The following is a 19376-nucleotide window of genomic DNA, read 5'->3' as shown; positions in this document are numbered from 1 at the left end:
TTATGTTATAATTGCTACATACTCTGTTATGTTTGCTGTATTTGCCTACCTGATGTGTTTTCTTTCTTTTCTTTTTTTTTTTTTTCCCAATAGATCGGGTCTCGCTGTGTTGCCCAGGCTGGAGTACAGTGGCTATTCACAGAAGTGATCATAGCACACTTTAGCCTTGGACTCCTGGGCTCAAGCGATTCTCCTGCCTCAGCCTCTCAAGCATCTGGAACTACAGATGTGTACCACCATGTCCAGCTACTGAAACGTCTTTATATCTTTTTAAATGCCCTTAGTCCTCTGTTTTCTTATTTAATTTTTTACTCTCAAGCTTGTCAGTTTTTAAAGGTTGTCTTTTAACTCCCACCTATTGCCAATACAACAGTGAGCTTATTCTACTTTCCTCTTTCCCTTCTCCCATTTTTAAACTTATGTTATTTTTAGCTTGTCAGAACATATAACATTCATATATTATTATTCTGCCCTATCCCAACCTTCGTTTTAGTCTTAAGACCACATTTAAATATATTAACTGTTCACTGTGTGTCCTTTTGCCCAAGTTTCTCATCACTTTTTAGTTGGATGAAGCTCATTCTCTAGTAGTGTCAGGAACTGTGACATATTGGAGATGTTACCTTACTCACAAGCTAGTAAGTTTGCTTGTTAGCGTTTCATGGATCCTGACAGAAAACATGAGACTCTTGGGCCAGATTCAAATATATTGCCATATTACTCATGGCAGAAACAATAGCCAGAACACCCTCTTCATTTGCATCAGTTCTCTATGGCCCACAAATCCCATGGGGATGACACGTGTGTCTAGATGAATATCTAGGTATGCAGTGGTTTGTGTTAGAACACTTGAGGAATCTAGTGTTTTTATAGTAAACAAACACTCTTTGGGAATCAATGCTACTTTATCCCTCCAGGTTGCTCCTTGAAAACACAAGCCTATGAAATGACCTGGGAAAAGAGCAGTCGGGATCTTGCCTTTTTGGCATACGTAGTAGGAATTAGCAGGAATGCCCAGGGCCCATGGCAGAATGCCTCTCCCCAAAAGAAGATTCCCAAGAAGGGCTGTGAGCATAGTATTCTCTGAGTCCGTCCATGTTTAAGACGTTTTCTGTAGCCTTGATATTTAAAGGACTGATTTGCTAGATACAAAATCCTTAGTTGACTTTTTCTTCCCTTAAATTTCTTGAAAATGCTGCTCCATTCTCACCTTGTTTTTATGTTTCCCTTGGGGAGTCTGATGGAGAACCTAATTGTCTTGATTATGTGGTCTTTTTATCATAAAACACTTTTGAGATATGTGGTCTTTTTATCATAAAACTCCAAGGTCTTTCTCTGTCTCTCTCTGTAAATACACATACTTTTTAAAGTCTAATAGTTTTACTAGGATATGCCTCAATTGAGCTTTACAGGGTGATTTTCCCAGGTACCCAGTAGGCCCTTTCAGTATGTAGATTTGGGCTTTCTTTTGTTTCTGAAAGTGTTATTAGACTATAGTTTTAAATTTTAGTTCTGTTTCATTATTTTGTTTCTCTTTTAATTTAGGGATTTCAAATGTGTGTTGGATCTTCTTTGCCTCCTTCCAACTACTTTATCGCTGATCCCTCTTTGTTTATCATATTTTCATTCTCATGGTTATTTTGCTTTTATTATTCAATTTTCTTTATTACATTTTTATTTGAATCTGTTCTCCTTTGGACACTTTGATATTTAGTCTTCATTTCAGATATAATTTTATCTTTTTCTTTTTTTTACTGAATTCAATCAGTTTTTCTTTCAGTTCTGCCCACTTTTAGTCCACTTCTATTTTCAGTTTTTGAATTGATTAAACATATAGTTTTTCATAGCCCAAATGCCTATTTAAGGATATTTAATTCAATTTGGGTTATTGTGTTAAAGTTTCCTTTGTGATTGTTTTTTTGGAGGGCATTTTCATTAGCCGAAATGTTTGATCTTCATTTTCTATTATCTCCTGAAAATGGTTTTGTGTAGTTGTAAACTACTTGCATCTGTTCCTTTCGTAGACAGGATTGGAAGTTTGGGTTGGTTTATAAGATCCCTAGTTTGCAAACTCTGTAATCCTTAAATGCAGTGAAATATAGTGTCTTTAGTGGATGGCTTTTTGCTTGAAGAGGTCAGTGGGGGAGGAATTACATGCCCCTGATTGTTTTACCTCGCCTTTGTGTTACAGGAATCTAAATTTCCTCCTGCCTCTTTCTCATTCCCCATCCAGTCACTAGAGGGCACCTCCTCTCCCTTCTTTTTTACTCATTTCTTCCTGAGAAGCAATGCCTTTTTCAGAATGCCATAGCATCCCACAGACTCTGACTCTTCCCTGTGGTTAGTGCTCCAAATAAGATGTTTTTCAGTGTTTTTATAATTAAGGTAGACTGTCTCTTTCAGGGATGATTTTAGCTCAGATTTAGGCCTTCTGCTCTGTTCTTCTCTCTTCCATGCCATTTTCCCAAATTCTCCTCACTTTCCACAAAGATTTGCAGTGGGACTTCAGGAGATAGCTGTGCTTAGAATTTGCTGTTTATTGTTTTTACTTATAGGTGTATTGAGTCTGTGTAGTCTGTGTCAATTAATTGTGCTGAAGATGTGGGGTTTGTATGCTTGTATTTGTTACTGTTGATCTGTATAGATTTTCAGAGGATTTCACATATTCAGTTATGTAGATATATTGTGATTTTTAACCAGTGCTCTATTTGTTAAATATATTGGTGGTTTTAAAGTGTGCAGATTATAACTATACTTGTAGCTTAATGTTTATACAACTGTGATTAATCTCTGGATAAATTTCCGGAAATAGATCAAAAGTTATATATTTCAGAACTTTTACTAATATAGACTTCTCAGTGTCCCTCCAGAAAACCCACAAGTATTTATTATTAATTTTTCTTTTTTTTTCTTTTTTTGAGACAGAGTCTCACTCTGTCGCCCAGGCTGGAGTGCAATGGCACGATCTTGGCTTACTGTAACTTCTGCCTCTCAGGTTCAAGGGATTCTCCTGCTTCAGCCTCCCGAGTAGCTGGGATTACAGGCACCCGCCTCCAAGCCTGGCTAATTTTTGTATTTTTTTTCTAGTACAGATGGGAATTCACCATGTTGGCCAGGCTGGTCTCAAACTCCTGACTTCCAGCGATCCACCCACCTTGGCCTCCCAAAGTGCTAGGATTACAAGTGTGAGCCACCGTGCCGGACCTATATTTATTATTTATCGGGTTTCTGCTGGGTGGCAGGTGTGGCACTGACAAAGCACTGAGGATACAAAACTCAGTCCAACCCATGCCTGCCCTTAAGCCCAGGAGGTAAACATGAAGCACAGAGGGACAGTGTGACAAATGTTTCGCCCAAAGGGTAAGTTCAAAGAGGTATACGAACACAGAAGGAAGGCCGTAGGGCTTTCTGGAACCCTTTTCCATTATAAACAAGGTCACCTCTGTCCTCCCAGAGTACGAACATCCATAGTTTCTTACCTTACTGAAAACCTGATTCTCCTTGAAGACAGTGCCACCCTTGCTGCCACTCAAGGTGAGTCAGGCTGTTCACTCTGCCACCCCACCCGTCTCTCTCCCAGCTCTCATCCTGCGCCTTAGGCACCTGCATTTGTCCTGAGATTCCCTCATGGATTCTTCTTTCTCCCTGCATCCCGCAAATGGTGCTCCATGGGCTCTGGCCCATAACCTTTCTCTTCCCCTCTGCAGTCTCCCTGTGTGGTCCCACTGTACCTTCCCACGGCTTCAGTGGCTCCCACATGCCACTTCTGGGCCACATCCTTCTCCTGCATCTCTGTCCCAACTGCCCACCTGGACATCTCCACATGGTTCCTCTGCAGACACCGCAGACTCAGCATGTGCATAAGCCACCTCATCATTGTTCCCTGACCTGCTCTTCTCTGTACTCTGGATCTGCTAGTTGCACTACCAGTTTCCACCTCATTCCTAATCAGGAACCTAGGGCGTCAGCCTTTGTCTTCTTCACCATTTGCCCTCTGCTTCTCTGTCTATCTCTTTTCCTTTCAGGGAATATCATTTCTCTGTCACTTTGTGTTTCTATTCTTTTTTTTTTTTTTTTTTTTTATACTTTAAGTTCTAGGGTACATGTGCATAACGTGCAGGTTTGTTACATATGTATACTTGTGCCATGTTGCTGTGCTGCACCCATCAACTCGTCAGCACCCATCAACTCGTCATTTACATCAGGTATAACTCCCAATGCAATCCCTCCCCCCTACCCCCTCCCCATGATAGGCCCCAGTGTGTGATGTTCCCCTTCCCAAGTCCAAGTGATCTCATTGTTCAGTTCCCACCTATGAGTGAGAACATGCGGTGTTTGGTTTTCTGTTCTTGTGATAGTTTGCTAAGAATGATGGTTTCCAGCTGCATCCATGTCCCTACAAAGGACACAAACTCATCCTTTTTTATGGCTGCATAGTATTCCATGGTGTATGTGTGCCACATTTTCTTAATCCAGTCTGTCACTGATGGACATTTGGGTTGATTCCAAGTCTTTGCTATTGTGAATGGTGCCGCAATAAACATACGTGTGCATGTGTCTTTATAGCAGCATGATTTATAATCCTTTGGGTATATACCCAGTAATGGGATGGCTGGGTCATATGGTACGTCTAGTTCTAGATCCTTGAGGAATCGCCATACTGTTTTCCATAATGGTTGAACTAGTTTACAATCCCACCAACAGTGTAAAAGTGTTCCTATTTCTCCACATCCTTTCCAGCACCTGTTGTTTCCTGACTTTTGAATGATCGCCATTCTAACTGGTGTGAGATGGTATCTCATTGTGGTTTTGATTTGCATTTCTCTGATGGCCAGTGATGATGAGCATTTTTTCATGTGTCTGTTGGCTGTATGAATGTCTTCTTTTGAGAAATGTCTGTTCATATCCTTTGCCCACTTTTTGATGGGGTTGTTTGTTTTTTTCTTGTAAATTTGTTGGAGTTCTTTGTAGGTTCTGGATATTAGCCCTTTGTCAGATGAGTAGATTGCAAAAATTTTCTCCCATTCTGTAGGTTGCCTGTTCACTCTGATGGTAGTTTCTTTTGCTGTGCAGAAGCTCTTTAGTTTAATGAGATCCCATTTGTCAATTTTGGCTTTTGCTGCCGTTGCTTTTGGTGTTTTAGACGTGAAGTCTTTGCCCATGCCTATGTCCTGAATGGTACTACCTAGGTTTTCCTCTAGGGTTTTTATGGTATTAGGTCTAACATTTAAGTCTCTAATCCATCTTGAATTAATTTTCGTGTAAGGAGTAAGGAAAGGATCCAGTTTCAGCTTTCTACTTATGGCTAGCCAATTTTCCCAGCACCATTTATTAAATAGGGAATCCTTTCCCCATTTCTTGTTTCTCTCAGGTTTGTCAAAGATCAGATGGCTGTAGATGTGTGGTATGATTTCTGAGGACTCTGTTCTGTTCCATTGGTCTATATCTCTGTTTTGGTACCAGTACCATGCTGTTTTGGTTACTGTAGCCTTGTAGTATAGTTTGAAGTCAGGTAGCGTGATGCCTCCAGCTTTGTTCTTTTGACTTAGGGTTGTCTTGGAGATGTGGGCTCTTTTTTGGTTCCATATGAACTTTAAAGCAGTTTTTTCCACTTCTGTGAAGAAACTCGTTGGTAGCTTGATGGGGATGGCATTGAATCTATAAATAACCTTGGGCAGTATGGCCATTTTCACGATATTGATTCTTCCTATCCATGAGCATGGTATATTCTTCCATTTGTTTGTGTCCTCTTTTATTTCACTGAGCAGTGGTTTGTAGTTCTCCTTGAAGAGGTCCTTTACATCCCTTGTAAGTTGGATTCCTAGGTATTTTATTCTCTTTGAAGCAATTGTGAATGGAAGTTCATTCATGATTTGGCTCTCTGTCTGTTACTGGTGTATATGAATGCTTGTGATTTTTGCACATTAATTTTGTATCCTGAGACTTTGCTGAAGTTGCTTATCAGCTTAAGGAGATTTTGGGCTGAGACAATGGGATTTTCTAAATATACAATCATGTCATCTGCAAACAGGGACAATTTGACTTCTTCTTTTCCTAACTGAGTCCCCTTGATTTCTTTCTCTTGCCTGATTGCCCTAGCCAGAACTTCCAACACTATGTTGAATAGGAGTGGTGAGAGGGCATCCCTGTCTTGTGCCAGTTTTCAAAGGGAATTTTTCCAGTTTTTGCCTATTCAGTATGATATTGGCTGTGGGTTTGTCATAAATAGCCCTTATTATTTTGAGATACGTTCCATCAATACCGAATTTATTGAGCGTTTTTAGCATGAAGGGCTGTTGAATTTTGTCAAAAGCCTTTTCTGCATCTATTGAGATAATCATGTGGTTCTTGTCTTTGGTTCTGTTTATATGCTGGATTATGTTTATTGATTTGCGAATGTTGAACCAGCCTTGCATCCCAGGGATGAAGCCCACTTGATCATGGTGGATAAGCTTTTTGATGTGCTGTTGAATCCGGTTTGCCAGTATTTTATTGAGGATTTTTGCATCGATGTTCATCAGAGATATTGGTCTAAAATTCTCTTTTTTTGTTGTGTCTCTGCCAGGCTTTGGTATCAGGATGATGTTGGCCTCATAAAATGAGTTAGGGAGGATTCCCTCTTTTTCTATTGATTGGAATAGTTTCAGAAGGAATGGTACCAGCTCCTCCTTGTACCTCTGGTAGGATTCAGCTGTGAATCCATCTGGTCCTGGACTTTTTTTGGTTGGTAGGCTATTAATTATTGCCTCAATTTCAGAGCCTGCTATTGGTCTATTCAGGGATTCAACTTCTTCCTGGTTTAGTCTTGGAAGAGTGTAAGTGTCCAGGAAATTATCCATTTCTTCTAGATTTTCTAGTTTATTTGCATAGAGGTGTTTATAGTATTCTCTGATGGTAGTTTGTATTTCTGTGGGGTCGGTGGTGATAGCCCCTTTATCATTTTTTATTGCGTCTATTTGATTCTTCTCTCTTTTCTTCTTTATTAGTCTTGCTAGTGGTCTGTCAATTTTGTTGATCTTTTCAAAAAACCAACTCCTGGATTCATTGATTTTTTGGAGGGTTTTTTGTGTCTCTATCTCCTTCAGTTCTGCTCTGATCTTAGTTATTTCTTGCCTTCTGCTAGCTTTTGAATGCGTTTGCTCTTGCTTCTCTAGTTCTTTTAATTGTGATGTTAGAGTGTCAATTTTAGATCTTTCCTGCTTTCTCTTGTGGGCATTTAGTGCTATAAATTTCCCTCTACACACTGCTTTAAATGTGTCCCAGAGATTCTGGTATGTTGTATCTTTGTTCTCATTGGTTTCAAAGAACATCTTTATTTCTGCCTTTGTTTCGTTATGTACCCAGTAGTCATTCAGGAGCAGGTTGTTCAGTTTCCATGTAGTTGAGCGGTTTTGATTGAGTTTCTTAGTCCTGAGTTCTAGTTTGATTGCACTGTGGTCTGAGAGACAGTTTGTTATAATTTCTGTTCTTGTACATTTGCTGAGGAGTGCTTTACTTCCAATTATGTGGTCAATTTTGGAGTAAGTGCGATGTGGTGCTGAGAAGAATGTATATTCTGTTGATTTGGGGTGGAGAGTTCTGTAGATGTCTATTAGGTCTGCTTGCTGCAGAGATGAGTTCAATTCCTGGATATCCTTGTTAACTTTCTGTCTCATTGATCTGTCTAATGTTGACAGTGGAGTGTTGAAGTCTCCCATTATTATTGTATGGGAGTCTAAGTCTCTTTGTAAGTCTCTAAGGACTTGCTTTATGAATCTGGGTGCTCCTGTATTGGGTGCATATATATTTAGGATAGTTAGCTCTTCCTGTTGAATTGATCCCTTTACCATTATGTAATGGCCTTCTTTGTCTCTTTTGATCTTTGATGGTTTAAAGTCTGTTTTATCAGAGACTAGTATTGCAACCCCTGCTTTTTTTTGTTCTCCATTTGCTTGGTAAATCTTCCTCCATCCCTTTATTTTGAGCCTATGTATGTCTCTGCATGTGAGATGGGTCTCCTGAATACAGCAGACTGATGGGTCTTGACTCTTTATCCAGTTTGCCAGTCTGTGTCTTTTAATTGGAGCATTTAGTCCATTTACATTTAAGGTTAATATTGTTATATGTGAACTTGATCCTGCCATTATGATATTAACTGGTTATTTTGCTCATTAGTTGATGCAGTTTCTTCCTAGCCTAAATGGTCTTTACATTTTGGCATGTTTTTGCAATGGCTGGTACCGGTTGTTCCTTTCCATGTTTAGTGCTTCCTTCAGGGTCTCTTGTAAGGCAGGCCTAGTGGTGACAAAATCTCTAAGCATTTGCTTATCTGTAAAGGATTTTATTTCTCCTTCACTTATGAAACTTAGTTTGGCTGGATATGAAATTCTGGGTTGAAAATTCTTTTCTTTAAGAATGTTGAATATTGGCCCCCACTCTCTTCTGGCTTGTAGAGTTTCTGCCGAGAGATCTGCTGTTAATCTGATGGGCTTCCCTTTGTGGGTAACCCGACCTTTCTCTCTGGCTGCCCTTAAGATTTTTTCCTTCATTTCAACTTTGGTGAATCTGGCAATTATGTGCCTTGGAGTTGCTCTTCTCGAGGAGTATCTTTGTGGCGTTCTCTGTATTTCCTGGATTTGAATGTTGGCCTGCCCTACTAGGTTGGGGAAGTTCTCCTGGATGATATCCTGAGGAGTGTTTTCCAACTTGGTTCCATTTTCCCCCTCACTTTCAGGCACCCCAATCAGACGTAGATTTGGTCTTTTTACATAATCCCATACTTCTTGCAGGCTTTGTTCATTTCTTTTTCTTCTTTTTTCTTTTGGTTTCTCTTCTCGCTTCATTTCGTTCATTTGATCCTCAATCGCTGACATTCTTTCTTCCAGTTGATCAAGTCGGTTACTGAAGCTTGTGCATTTGTCACGAATTTCTCGTGTCATGGTTTTCATCTCTTTCATTTCGTTTATGACCTTCTCTGCATTAATTACTCTAGCCATCAATTCTTCCACTTTTTTTTCAAGATTTTTAGTTTCTTTGCGCTGGGTACGTAATTCCTCCTTTAGCTCTGAGAGATTTGATGGACTGAAGCCTTCTTCTCTCATCTTGTCAAAGTCATTCTCCGTCAAGCTTTGATCCGTTGCTGGCGATGAGCTGCGCTCCTTTGCCGGGGGAGATGCGCTCTTATTTTTTGAATTTCCAGCTTTTCTGCCCTGCTTTTTCCCCATCTTTGTGGTTTTATCTGCCTCTGGTCTTTGATGATGATGGTGACGTACTGATGGGGTTTTGGTGTAGGTGTCCTTCCTGTTTGATAGTTTTCCTTCTAACAGTCAGGACCCTCAGCTGTAGGTCTGTTGGAGATTGCTTGAGGTCCACTCCAGACCCTGTTTGCCTGGGTGTCAGCAGCAGAGGCTCAGTTGAAAATGCAGAAATCACCGGTCTTCTGTGTCGCTCGCGCTGGGAGTTGGAGACTGGAGCTGTTCCTATTCGGCCATCCTGCTCCGCCCCCCGGAATCTGTGTGTTTCTATTCTTTAAAACAAAAAACAAAACCTCTTTTGCCTTCATCCCCTACTTTAAATCTCCCCCTTTTCTCTTCCCTCTTGCCTTTTCTTTCTCTGTATTTTTCTAGCCACTTCCTTGTTGCTCATTTTCTCCATTTCTCTTTTTCCTCTTGCTTCTCTAGTGGTTCCTTCTCATTCCCTGTTCACACTCTCCTGAGTCCTCACTGCCCAGATACCAATCTTGATCTTGTTCCTGTTCTTTTTCCTTTAGGGGATTTGAGTTTGGATGGGACAGCTTGAGTCTGGCCATTTGTAAAGCCTGGGGCATGGGAGAATGGGGTAAGCAAAGTATCAAATACTTTTTTTTTTTTTTTTTTAATAGAAATAGGGTCTCACTATGTTGCCCAGGCTGGTCTGGAACTCCTGGCCTCAATTAATTCTCCTGCGTCAGCCTCCCAAAGTGTTGGGATTACAGCCTGAAATACTTCTAAACTAAAATCCAACTTACTGTTTTCTCTTTCCCTTCTACACCAAGAGGTAGGCCCGTATTCGTCCTCTGAGCATACCTGGATTCCCAATGACAGCTCTGGGGTGCCTTGAAGACTACAGTTATAATTTTGGAGCAGACCCCCAGAAATCCTCAAACCTGATCAAAGATACCTGAATGATCAGGAAGGAGGGCTTTGGAGGTATGTCAGTGTGCAAGCAGCAGCTGATCTTTGTGGTATTTTTGTTGCTGCTGTTGTTGTTTTTGGAGACAGGGTCTTGCTCTGTCACCTAGGTTTGAGTGCAGTGGTGTGATCACAGCTCACTGCAGCCTCAACTTCCCAGGTTCAAGCAATCTTCCCACCTCAGCCTCCTGAGCAGATGTGACCACCAGTGCATGCCACCACGCCCAGCTAATGTTTGTATTTTTGGTAGAGGCGGGGTTTCGTTATGTTGCCCAGACTTGTCTCGAACTCCTGAGCTCAAGAAATGTGCCTGCCTTGACTTTCCAAAGTACTGGGATTACAGACATGAGCCACCGCTCCCAGCCCTGATCTTGGTGCTTTTCACGGTGGCTTTTCTTCACAGCCTTCTTGAGATGCGGTTCATCTTTATCACTTATCACACTGTAGCCTTGAGAAGTATGACTAATAACTTCAGGAGGCAGCTGAGTTCAGTAAAGAGTATTTTGAACTCCTAAATTGTTCTGTTAATGACGGCTGCTCAGAAAGGAGTCAAGGTCTATAAATAATGGCAGATTAGCACCTTGAATAGACAGCTTGTTCTTATAGATTTTTGGAGGTGGAATATATTGTTTTTTTATTGACTTAAAAAAATGAGTATGTGACAATTTAAGGTAGGAATAATCTTTTAACCTTAATATACTCCTTGTTTAATTTTCATAAAGTAAGTAGGGTAGAATTTCAGATATTAATTAGTTCTATTCATAATGCTTTTGAAGGGACATAAAGGATATGTTGTTCCACCCTTCTGCAATGGTCAAAATGGTATTGCTTCCAGAGAGTGAACAAACATATGAGATCATTAAGTAATTACACAACTTATAGCTTATCTAAATATGATTTGATATTGAAAATTTTGGGCTGGGCATGGTAGCTCATGCCTGTAACCCCAGCACTTTGAGAGGCCAAAGCTGGAGGATCACTTGAGCCCAGGAGTTCAAGACCAGCCTGGGCAACATAGTGAGGCCCTATATATGCAAAAAATCAAAGAATTTAGCCAGGTGTGGTGACCCACACCTATGGTTCCAGCTGCTCAGAGAGGCTGAGTCAGGAGGATTGCTTGAGTCCAGGAAGTGGAGGCTGCAGTGAGCTGTGACTGTACCATTTTACTTTAGCCTAAGTGACACAACGAGACCCATCTCAAAAAGAAAAAAAAGGAAGTCTGGCTTTGATAAAAGGTTCTGCCTGTAGTAATCTATTTTTGGAGAGGAGTAGTAGTAGTTTTCTATTGATACATTAAAACATATCTTACAACTTAGTTGCTTAAAACAAAATGTTTCCAATCTCTCAGTTTCTGTGGGTCAGGAATTTGGGAAGGGTTTAGTTGAGTAGTTCTGGCCCCATCTCTCATGCAGTTGCAGTCAAAGTGTTGGCTAGGACTGTAGTCATCTGCAGAGTGGACTAGAACTGGGGGATGGCTGTTGACAGGGGGTCCTGGCTCCTCACGACGTGCTAGAGTGTCCCTCGTGACATAGCAGCTGGTTTCCCTCAAGGAAGAGAAGAGACCTAAGAGAGGTCAAGGAGGAAGCTGCAGTGCCTTTTATGATCCAGTCTCTTAAGTCACATACCATTACTTCGGCTTGTTTTCTATTTGTTAGAAGCAAGTTACTAAGCCCACATCACGCCCTAGCGGAGAAGAATTAGGCTCTGCCTTGTGAAGGGAGGACTATCAAAGAGTTCATGGACGTATGGTTAGCACCCCACCACAGACTTATTTTTCCTGATTTTTTTCTTCCTAGGTTGAAGGTGGTTCTGCTTAGTAGTTAAGAGCATGGTTCTGAAGCCAGACTGCCTGGCTTTGATTCTGGTTCTTCCACTTGCTTACTGTGTGCTTTAGTAAGTGAGTTGCCTTCTCTGGACCTCAGTTCCCTCATGTATGCATTGAGGAAACTGGCACCTATCTCACAGAAGTGTGTGAGAAGTAAATTAATTAATATAAGTAAAGGATGTAGATCTGGGCCTGATGCATAGAATGCTCTTAATAGATGTCAACTTTTAGTATTGTTATTGTCATTTGAACAGCAATATAGGCCAGTTTGTTTCTCCCTTTATTTCTGTGTAATCTGACGTAATGCTTGGTCTAACATATCCCACCTCATACAGGCTCTGGTCATCCTAGTAGGTTGTCCGTGGTAGGAGCCAAGTGAGCTGATGACTCTCAGTGCAGACTCCACTTGTAGTGGTACAGCATGCGAGGGCTCTTAGCTTCTTGTTGATACATGGTAAGGAATATCCCTTTCCCTTCCAGAACTCCCACTTGGAAAGGGCTTCCTCCTAAACTTGACAGGAACCTGCCCTGGGACCTGTGAGCTGTGTTCAGTGTTCTCCAGGTTCAGTCATACTTTCAGTCCATAAATATTTATGAAACTTGCTTGGAATTCAAAGCAAAGTAATTCTTCATAGTACTTTATCTACTGTGAAGAATCAAGGGAAATACATATTTCCTAGCTCTTTAGAGTTTATTCACATAACATTTCATCTTAGATCTGGGACTGATTTGCTTAGTTGGTTAGAGTATAATGCTTATGGGTGGGAAATTTTTCCTTAAAATAATCTGTGTGGAGGAAGGCAGTAATCACAATTCCAACACTTTTAAAGGAAAATTATTTATTAAAGGGCAATCGACTATTTATAATAGTTAAGTACGTTCATTAAGTACTGCATTTATATCTGGTAGATCTTGACCTGGCATTGAGTTGCCACATTCTTGGCTCTAGAAAGATGTTTTTAAAAGATGTTCATGAATACCACATGTCAAAATTGTAAGAGAAAGCAGATTTTTAAAATTTTTGGACATAATATACTAGTGAATTTTCTTATGAACTCTGTTTTATAGATGATTCAGAAGATTTTTTACCAGAAAAAAATTATTACACCAAATTTCCACCGTATTTTTTCTTATTGATGTCATTAGTTTCCATGACTGGAAAGTGTACTTGAAATAGCTTCTTTTAAAAGTGTTGCCTTGTCCTGCACTCTGTGATGGTTTGACTTCTTAAGTCCACCGAGATTCTCTTCAGATATTAAGTTCATTTTCTCAACAATAAAAGGATAAGTAGGATTGCATTTGGTTATGCATACCAGAATTCTGACTACTGTGGCTTTAATCAAATAGGGATTTAATTTCCCTATATAACAAGAAGTCTGTCTTTCTGCTCTACTATCCTTAGTGTGGGACTTCTGTCTTTGTACTTGTAGTCTCATAGTTATAAGACATCTATGATGAGATAATATGATGTCATGTTTACATTCCAAGCAGAAAGTACAAGGCTTTCCAGAAACTTGGTTTATGTTTCCTCGGTCAGAACTGTGCTAGGTGGCTTCCTCAAGTTGCAAGGCATCCCAAGAAAGCTAGTGTTTTAGCAGGGTACATTGCTAACCCAAATGAGATCAGTGTTCTGTTAGTGAGGCAGAAAGGGACATTGTATAGTGGGTAAGCAACTGGTATTGTCTGCCACAAGGGTTTGGATGGTTGCTCAAGTCCCGAGCCGATAGAGCAATCCATGAGTCCATCCACTTGGCAGTAGCACATAGTGATAGTACAGTACTCAGTGTAAGTAATGAATCGACTCTATATCTTTAGTGTTGGAATCCAGAAGCAAAAACACAGAGTAGTTTACCCCTAGGTAATATATGTGGTCATAAATCTCGTAATGACCTTGTACGTGATCATGTTTTCCTCCCATCGAAGTCCTCATTAGTAATGAGGAGTATTGAATAAATAAACTCTCCCAAAAGCTGTTTCCATTTAGATTTTTTAATTATATCTGAGCCAGGCACGGTGGTTCATGCCTGTAATCCCAGCACTTTGGGAGGCTGAGGCATGCAGATTGCTTGAGGTCAGGAGTTTGAGACCAGCCTGGGCAACATGGTGAAACCCCGTCTCTACTAAAATACAAAAGTTAGCTGGGCATGGCGGTGTGCACCTGTAATCCCAACTACTTGGGAGACTGAGGCAGGAGAATCACTTGAACTTAGGAAGTGGAGGTTGCAGTGAGCTAAGATCGCACCACTGCACTCCAGGAGGAGGGACAAAGGGAGACTGTCTCAAAAAAAAAAAAAGATATTTTTATTATATATATTTTTGGTAAAATGATTATAAATTAGTTGTGTATGAAAATGATTGTTGTATGTTGTTTCAGTGGAAATTGTACCCATTTTTATTTTTAGTAGAATTGGCAATATGGTGGCTATTAAATCAAGTTGTGCTCTTTTTGTTAAAAGTAAAAAGACTTTATTTCTATTTATTTATTTATTTATTTTTATTGAGACTGAGTCTTGCTCTGTTGCCCATGCCGGAGTGCAAGTGGCATGATCTTGGCTCACTGCAACCTCTACCTCCTGGGTTCAAGCAATTCTCCTACCTCAGCCTCCTGAGTAGCTGGGATTATAGGCTTGTGCCACCATGCACAGCTAATTTTTGTATTTTTAGTAGATATGGGGTTTCGCCATGTTGGCCAGGCCAGTCTCGAACTCCTGACCTCAAGTGATCCGCCGGCCTTGGCCTCCCAAAGTGCTGGGATTACAGGCGTGAGCCACTGCGCCTGGCCAAAAGACTTTCTTTCTAATATAAAGTAACACATACACATTGTTTAAAAAAAAAAAAGAAAATCAACTAGTACCAAAGTACTGAAGAAGAAGATAAAAAACACCCTTGATCCTATTACCCAGAAATAATTATATTGTTACCATCTTTTTTTTTTTTTTTGAGGCAGCGTCTTGCTTACTACAGCTTCGACCTCCTGGGCTCAAGCAATCCTCCCACAGAAGCCTCCCGAGTAGCTGGGACCACAAGCGTGCACCACCACACGCTGCTAATTTTTGTATTTTTTGTAGAGACAGGGTTTGCCATGTTCCCCAGGCTGGTCTCAAACTCCTGAGCTCAAGCATTCCTTCTACCTCTGTTACCATCTTGAAATACATTTCTGTGCATAAAAAAAAAAATGGCATTTGAAATTTAGAAATTGTATTTGGAATTATTTGTGAACATAGTTTAGTATGAATTAGTATATTGGCTGAGATATATCTCTTGACATAAAAATTTGGAAAACTTTAGATAAATAATTCAATTTAAACCTTCAAAAAGTAAATAAAAGTTTACATTTTATTTCCATTATTTAGAGCTGGAAATTTTTAAAGTAGCATTTCTGAAAAAAACCTGACATTGATAAATTCTTATTTATTTTGATTTAGCTTCTAACAAGAAATAAAAGCTTTTGCTCTGAGCCTAGGATTTCCTTATTCCTTCTTGAGGCCATTTATTTATTTTGGGGCATGACAATGGAAATATCAGAATAATTGGAGATGATTGATATGAAAAAATATCTTTTTTTACAATGACCATTTAATGTTCTGTGTGGGTTGGGTCTTCTTGTACCTGAAAATTCATTTGCCTATCGCTTTCAAGCTGCAGATATATTCCACCTCTCCAGTTAAATTTAGCTGAGGAATTGTTAGGTGCGGGCTATAATTGCTCTTTCTCTTCTCTTTACTTTCCCAGCCTCTGCAGTACTTTGACAAGCTTCACTCCTCCTGCAAGCAGTGTTTTCAGTGTGTGTCTTTTATGTGCTGTCGACAGGCTCTTTCCATGTTCTGCAGGCCTCCTACTCGGGGAACGCCACCACTGCCACCACCCCCATATTAGTACAGGGATGGGAAAGCAGAGCTGGGCAAAGTCATTTGTACTTTTAACATCTGTGTGAACAGCCCTCAAGAGGCCCTTTCTTTTATCTTTCTTGGATCTTTTGCCTACACCCAGAGTTGTTACCCCCAAACAGTTCTTGGTGCCTTGATTATGGACTCAAGATTGAAAAAGCCAAGCTTTCCTAAAAGTATGGATGACAGAAAGGGAAAAAGACTGTATTTTTCTATTTAAATACCACTTTAACATTACTTGTTAGACAAATAAATTATAAATATAGCAATGGAATTCTTTTTAATAAAAAGAAAAAATGCCCCTATATTCTGCAATTCTGGTCAATAATTTTTATTTTTCTGTGTTTCCTTTTAGACCTGGTCTGTATGCATATCCAGTGTCTACATTGTTATAATTCGAATGGCTATCATTTGGATTCTGACAGTTTTTTTCCTTTAATATAATTGTTTTTCCATTTTGTTACGTGATCCTTTATAGTGACACTTTAAATGAGTTTATTTTTTCAATAAGCAATTCATTCACATGGTATAAAATGCAAAAGCTATAAAAAGGTATGCAGTGGAAAGTGAGTCTCCCGCCCCAGTGCCCTAGCCATCCAGTGCCCTTCCCCAGAGGTAACAGTTTGTCCTCATTTCTTGTGATATAGTAATATTCCTTTTTTTTTTTTTTTTTTTTTTTACTTTGATTCTTTCCCTTGATTTACCAGTTTTCGGGATAATGTGTTGGTTTCCCAGAATCCTCTAAAGAAGACTGCTGAAAGTGTGTAGGGTTTCTTTTTCCATGTAAAATGTGTTTTATTGTTTTTTCAGAAAAAAGTTCAGGGTTTAGTTTGAAATCAGACAGCAATATCTCTCATCCGTTGGTTGTCAAATTGGCTTCAGCTACCAATACTTCATTAACTCTAAAAGAAAATAACTGTTTCCATTTTGAGGGGGGAAAATCCAGTTTAAATTCGTTTTACATTGGTCTGTAATTTAAAACAGAGCTGGTGTCCTGTTGCTTTATACAGCCCTCTGTTCATACAGAACCTGGAATGTAATATTCCCAACACAGGCAGCCACTAATACTGACACATACACACACCTTCCCCCCAAACAACAAGAATCAGAGTGAGTCAAAGGGACAGTGAAGGTTTTCATTTTATTATTTTGTCATCATAATCTCTCAGATTTTAACATATTTGATGTGATTCCATCCATTTTAACGATTCTTTCTGATGCTCACATTAGCCCATTCTTGGCCAGTTGGAGCATCTTCAGATTCTCTTCTGAGTCTTTTTTGAAAGGACCCCAGTGATCTTTAATAATTTTCTGCTTTCTGGCATGACAGAATGGTTTGGCTCATCTTGTATTCACTAATACTTCTAAATTACTGCAAAATACCTAATAATGAGGTGTATTATCATGTCTCTCTTGGTGAAGAACAGTTTGTTCTCATTTTTAAAATATTAGAAATAATTTTTCAACCAATGTCTGTGTCGATATATACATTCTTTAGTCTTTGGCTTATGGCCTTAGCATCTCTGTTGATAGATAGATGTTTTAGTCTTTGGTTTATGCCTTTAGCATACATCTTTATGTGTAATGACTAATTCAAAACATATGAATATTCTTTTAACTCTTAAATAATGTTACCAGTTTCAATTCCCAAAGGATTGTGCCCATTTGCAAAATGTGAGTATGGTTGTTTCAATATAATACCAGCATTTGGGTATTATGATTCTTTTTCAATATTTACTAAGTTACTCATAGAAAAATCTAATAGTTTCTTTGATTTGCTTTATTCCTAATTGTGGAGTTGAATGTAATTCCATATGTTTGTTTATTCTGGCCATTTTTGTGTGTAGTGTCTATGTCCTTTGCTCATTTGCCTATTAGCATCTTGATTTTTTTAAAGATAAAAACAATTTGTATTCTTTGTATACTTTAAATGTTAATCTGTTGTCATATTGGTTGCAAGCATTTTACATTGTGAACATTTCAAACATCAGTTGCAAATATTTGATTTTGTCCTATTCATATAAAGACCATTGATTTACCTTCTTAGGGAGTGACCACCAAATGTTAAACGTAAATACCCATTTGTTGTATTGAACTATCTATATAAGCTTGGCAAGTCACTTTACCTTCTCCCAACCTCACATCTATCACGTGTTGAATTGAACTTGATCGCTTGGATCCTTTCCAACTCTGACAGCCAACATTTTCTTAGTAAAAAAGCACCATATTTAAATAACCCCAGCAGTTCCTTGCTCTCTTACATAGAGAATCTTTCCCATGGATACCTTTTTTTCACAACCTTCTAGTACAGTTAACTATTATCTCCAGTCTTCTTTCCCTGCCCACACAGTATGTTAGAACTCTGAAGAAGGAGCATTACCAATAGGAGTATATTTCTTGGTTTGCTTAAGTGAAATCCTGTGATCCCTGGTTTAGTAGAGTCAAGAGAGAATGACTTATGACTTACTCTCTCAACCTTGTTGTTTATTAGATCTTGTGTTATTTCAAGAAAGTGGCTATTGGATTGGGTTTAGCTTTTTTTTTTTTTTTTCAACAGAGTCTCACTCTGTCGCCCAGGCTGGAGTGCAGTGGCGCAATCTTGGCTCACTGCAACATCTGCCTCTCGGGCTCAAGCGATTCTCCTGCCTCTGCCTCCTGAGTAGCTGGGATTACAGGTGCCTACCTCCACACCTGGCTAATTTTTGTATTTTTAGCAGAGATGGGGTTTCATCATGTTGGCCAGGCTGGTCTCAAACTCCTAACCTCAGGTGATCCACCCATCTCAGCCTCCCAAAGTGCTGAGATTACAGACATGAGCCATTGTGCCCCGCTGGGTTTAGCTTTTTGAAAAGCTTTGCATAAAAAAAATTTCAAAACTATATTGAAACAGTATTTGAAATACTAATTTTGTATTGAATTATACAATATCAATTTTGTATTGAGTATATTGAAACAGTAATAGAAATACTAGTAAAGTGTTTTTTTTTAATTCAGCATTCAAGGTACTTAAGGATTATTAGTATAAGTTAGCAAAAATTGATGATATATATAATAGTTCAACTGTTTTTTAAAAGTTCAGTTTTGTTTGGCCCTGACAGTTTGACTAATTAAAAAAAAATAAAAAACTGTCTATGATGTGGTCTTGCTGGTGAAATACATATGAACCATTCATATTTCGAGGCTGTAATTAATCTGGTCTAAAACACTTGGTATTCTATAAACAATAAAAATAATAGGATGGGAATTTACTATTGGAATGCTAACTGTAATACAGAGATTTGATTGACTTATAACTGACTCACTGTGTCCTCTCGGAGAATGACATCTGCTACCTTCACATTTTCATCTTTTTCAAAATGTGACACCCTTTTAAGTTATCTTCAGAAAGGAAATATGTGTCATTTATTTCATGTCTATGTTTTGCTCTCATTCAGAGGTTAGACTTTCAGAGTGGAGACCTCAAAAGTAAATAAGCAAGTGAGGAGGCTCTGAATTTTGAGAAAGCTTTCAAAAAAA

General features: G+C 39.2%; 1 protein-coding gene across 5 annotated transcripts in view; it reads left to right on the top strand.

Annotated features, from left to right (window-relative positions):
- The window catches only part of HACD2 (3-hydroxyacyl-CoA dehydratase 2), a 100351-nt gene that overhangs the window by 31369 nt on the left and 49606 nt on the right, over positions 1 to 19376 (top strand). Inside the window, exons 1-2 of one of the 5 annotated variants that reach the window (XM_073009774.1) lie at positions 4132 to 4205; positions 9749 to 9816. The exons of 3 other annotated variants lie outside the window; for them this stretch is intronic. In XM_073009774.1, coding sequence (XP_072865875.1) covers positions 4132 to 4205; positions 9749 to 9816 — 142 coding nt within the window. Of the gene's footprint in view, positions 1 to 4131; positions 4206 to 9109; positions 9493 to 9748; positions 9817 to 19376 lie in introns of those variants that run through there. One more of the 5 variants, XM_073009773.1, reaches the window with a different exon arrangement.

The sequence above is a fragment of the Chlorocebus sabaeus genome, chromosome 22, assembly GCF_047675955.1.
Source record: "Chlorocebus sabaeus isolate Y175 chromosome 22, mChlSab1.0.hap1, whole genome shotgun sequence".
Taxonomy (NCBI): domain Eukaryota; kingdom Metazoa; phylum Chordata; class Mammalia; order Primates; family Cercopithecidae; genus Chlorocebus; species Chlorocebus sabaeus.
The sequence above is the reverse complement of the archived record's forward strand: the minus strand, read 5'-3'. Positions and strand labels throughout refer to the sequence as shown.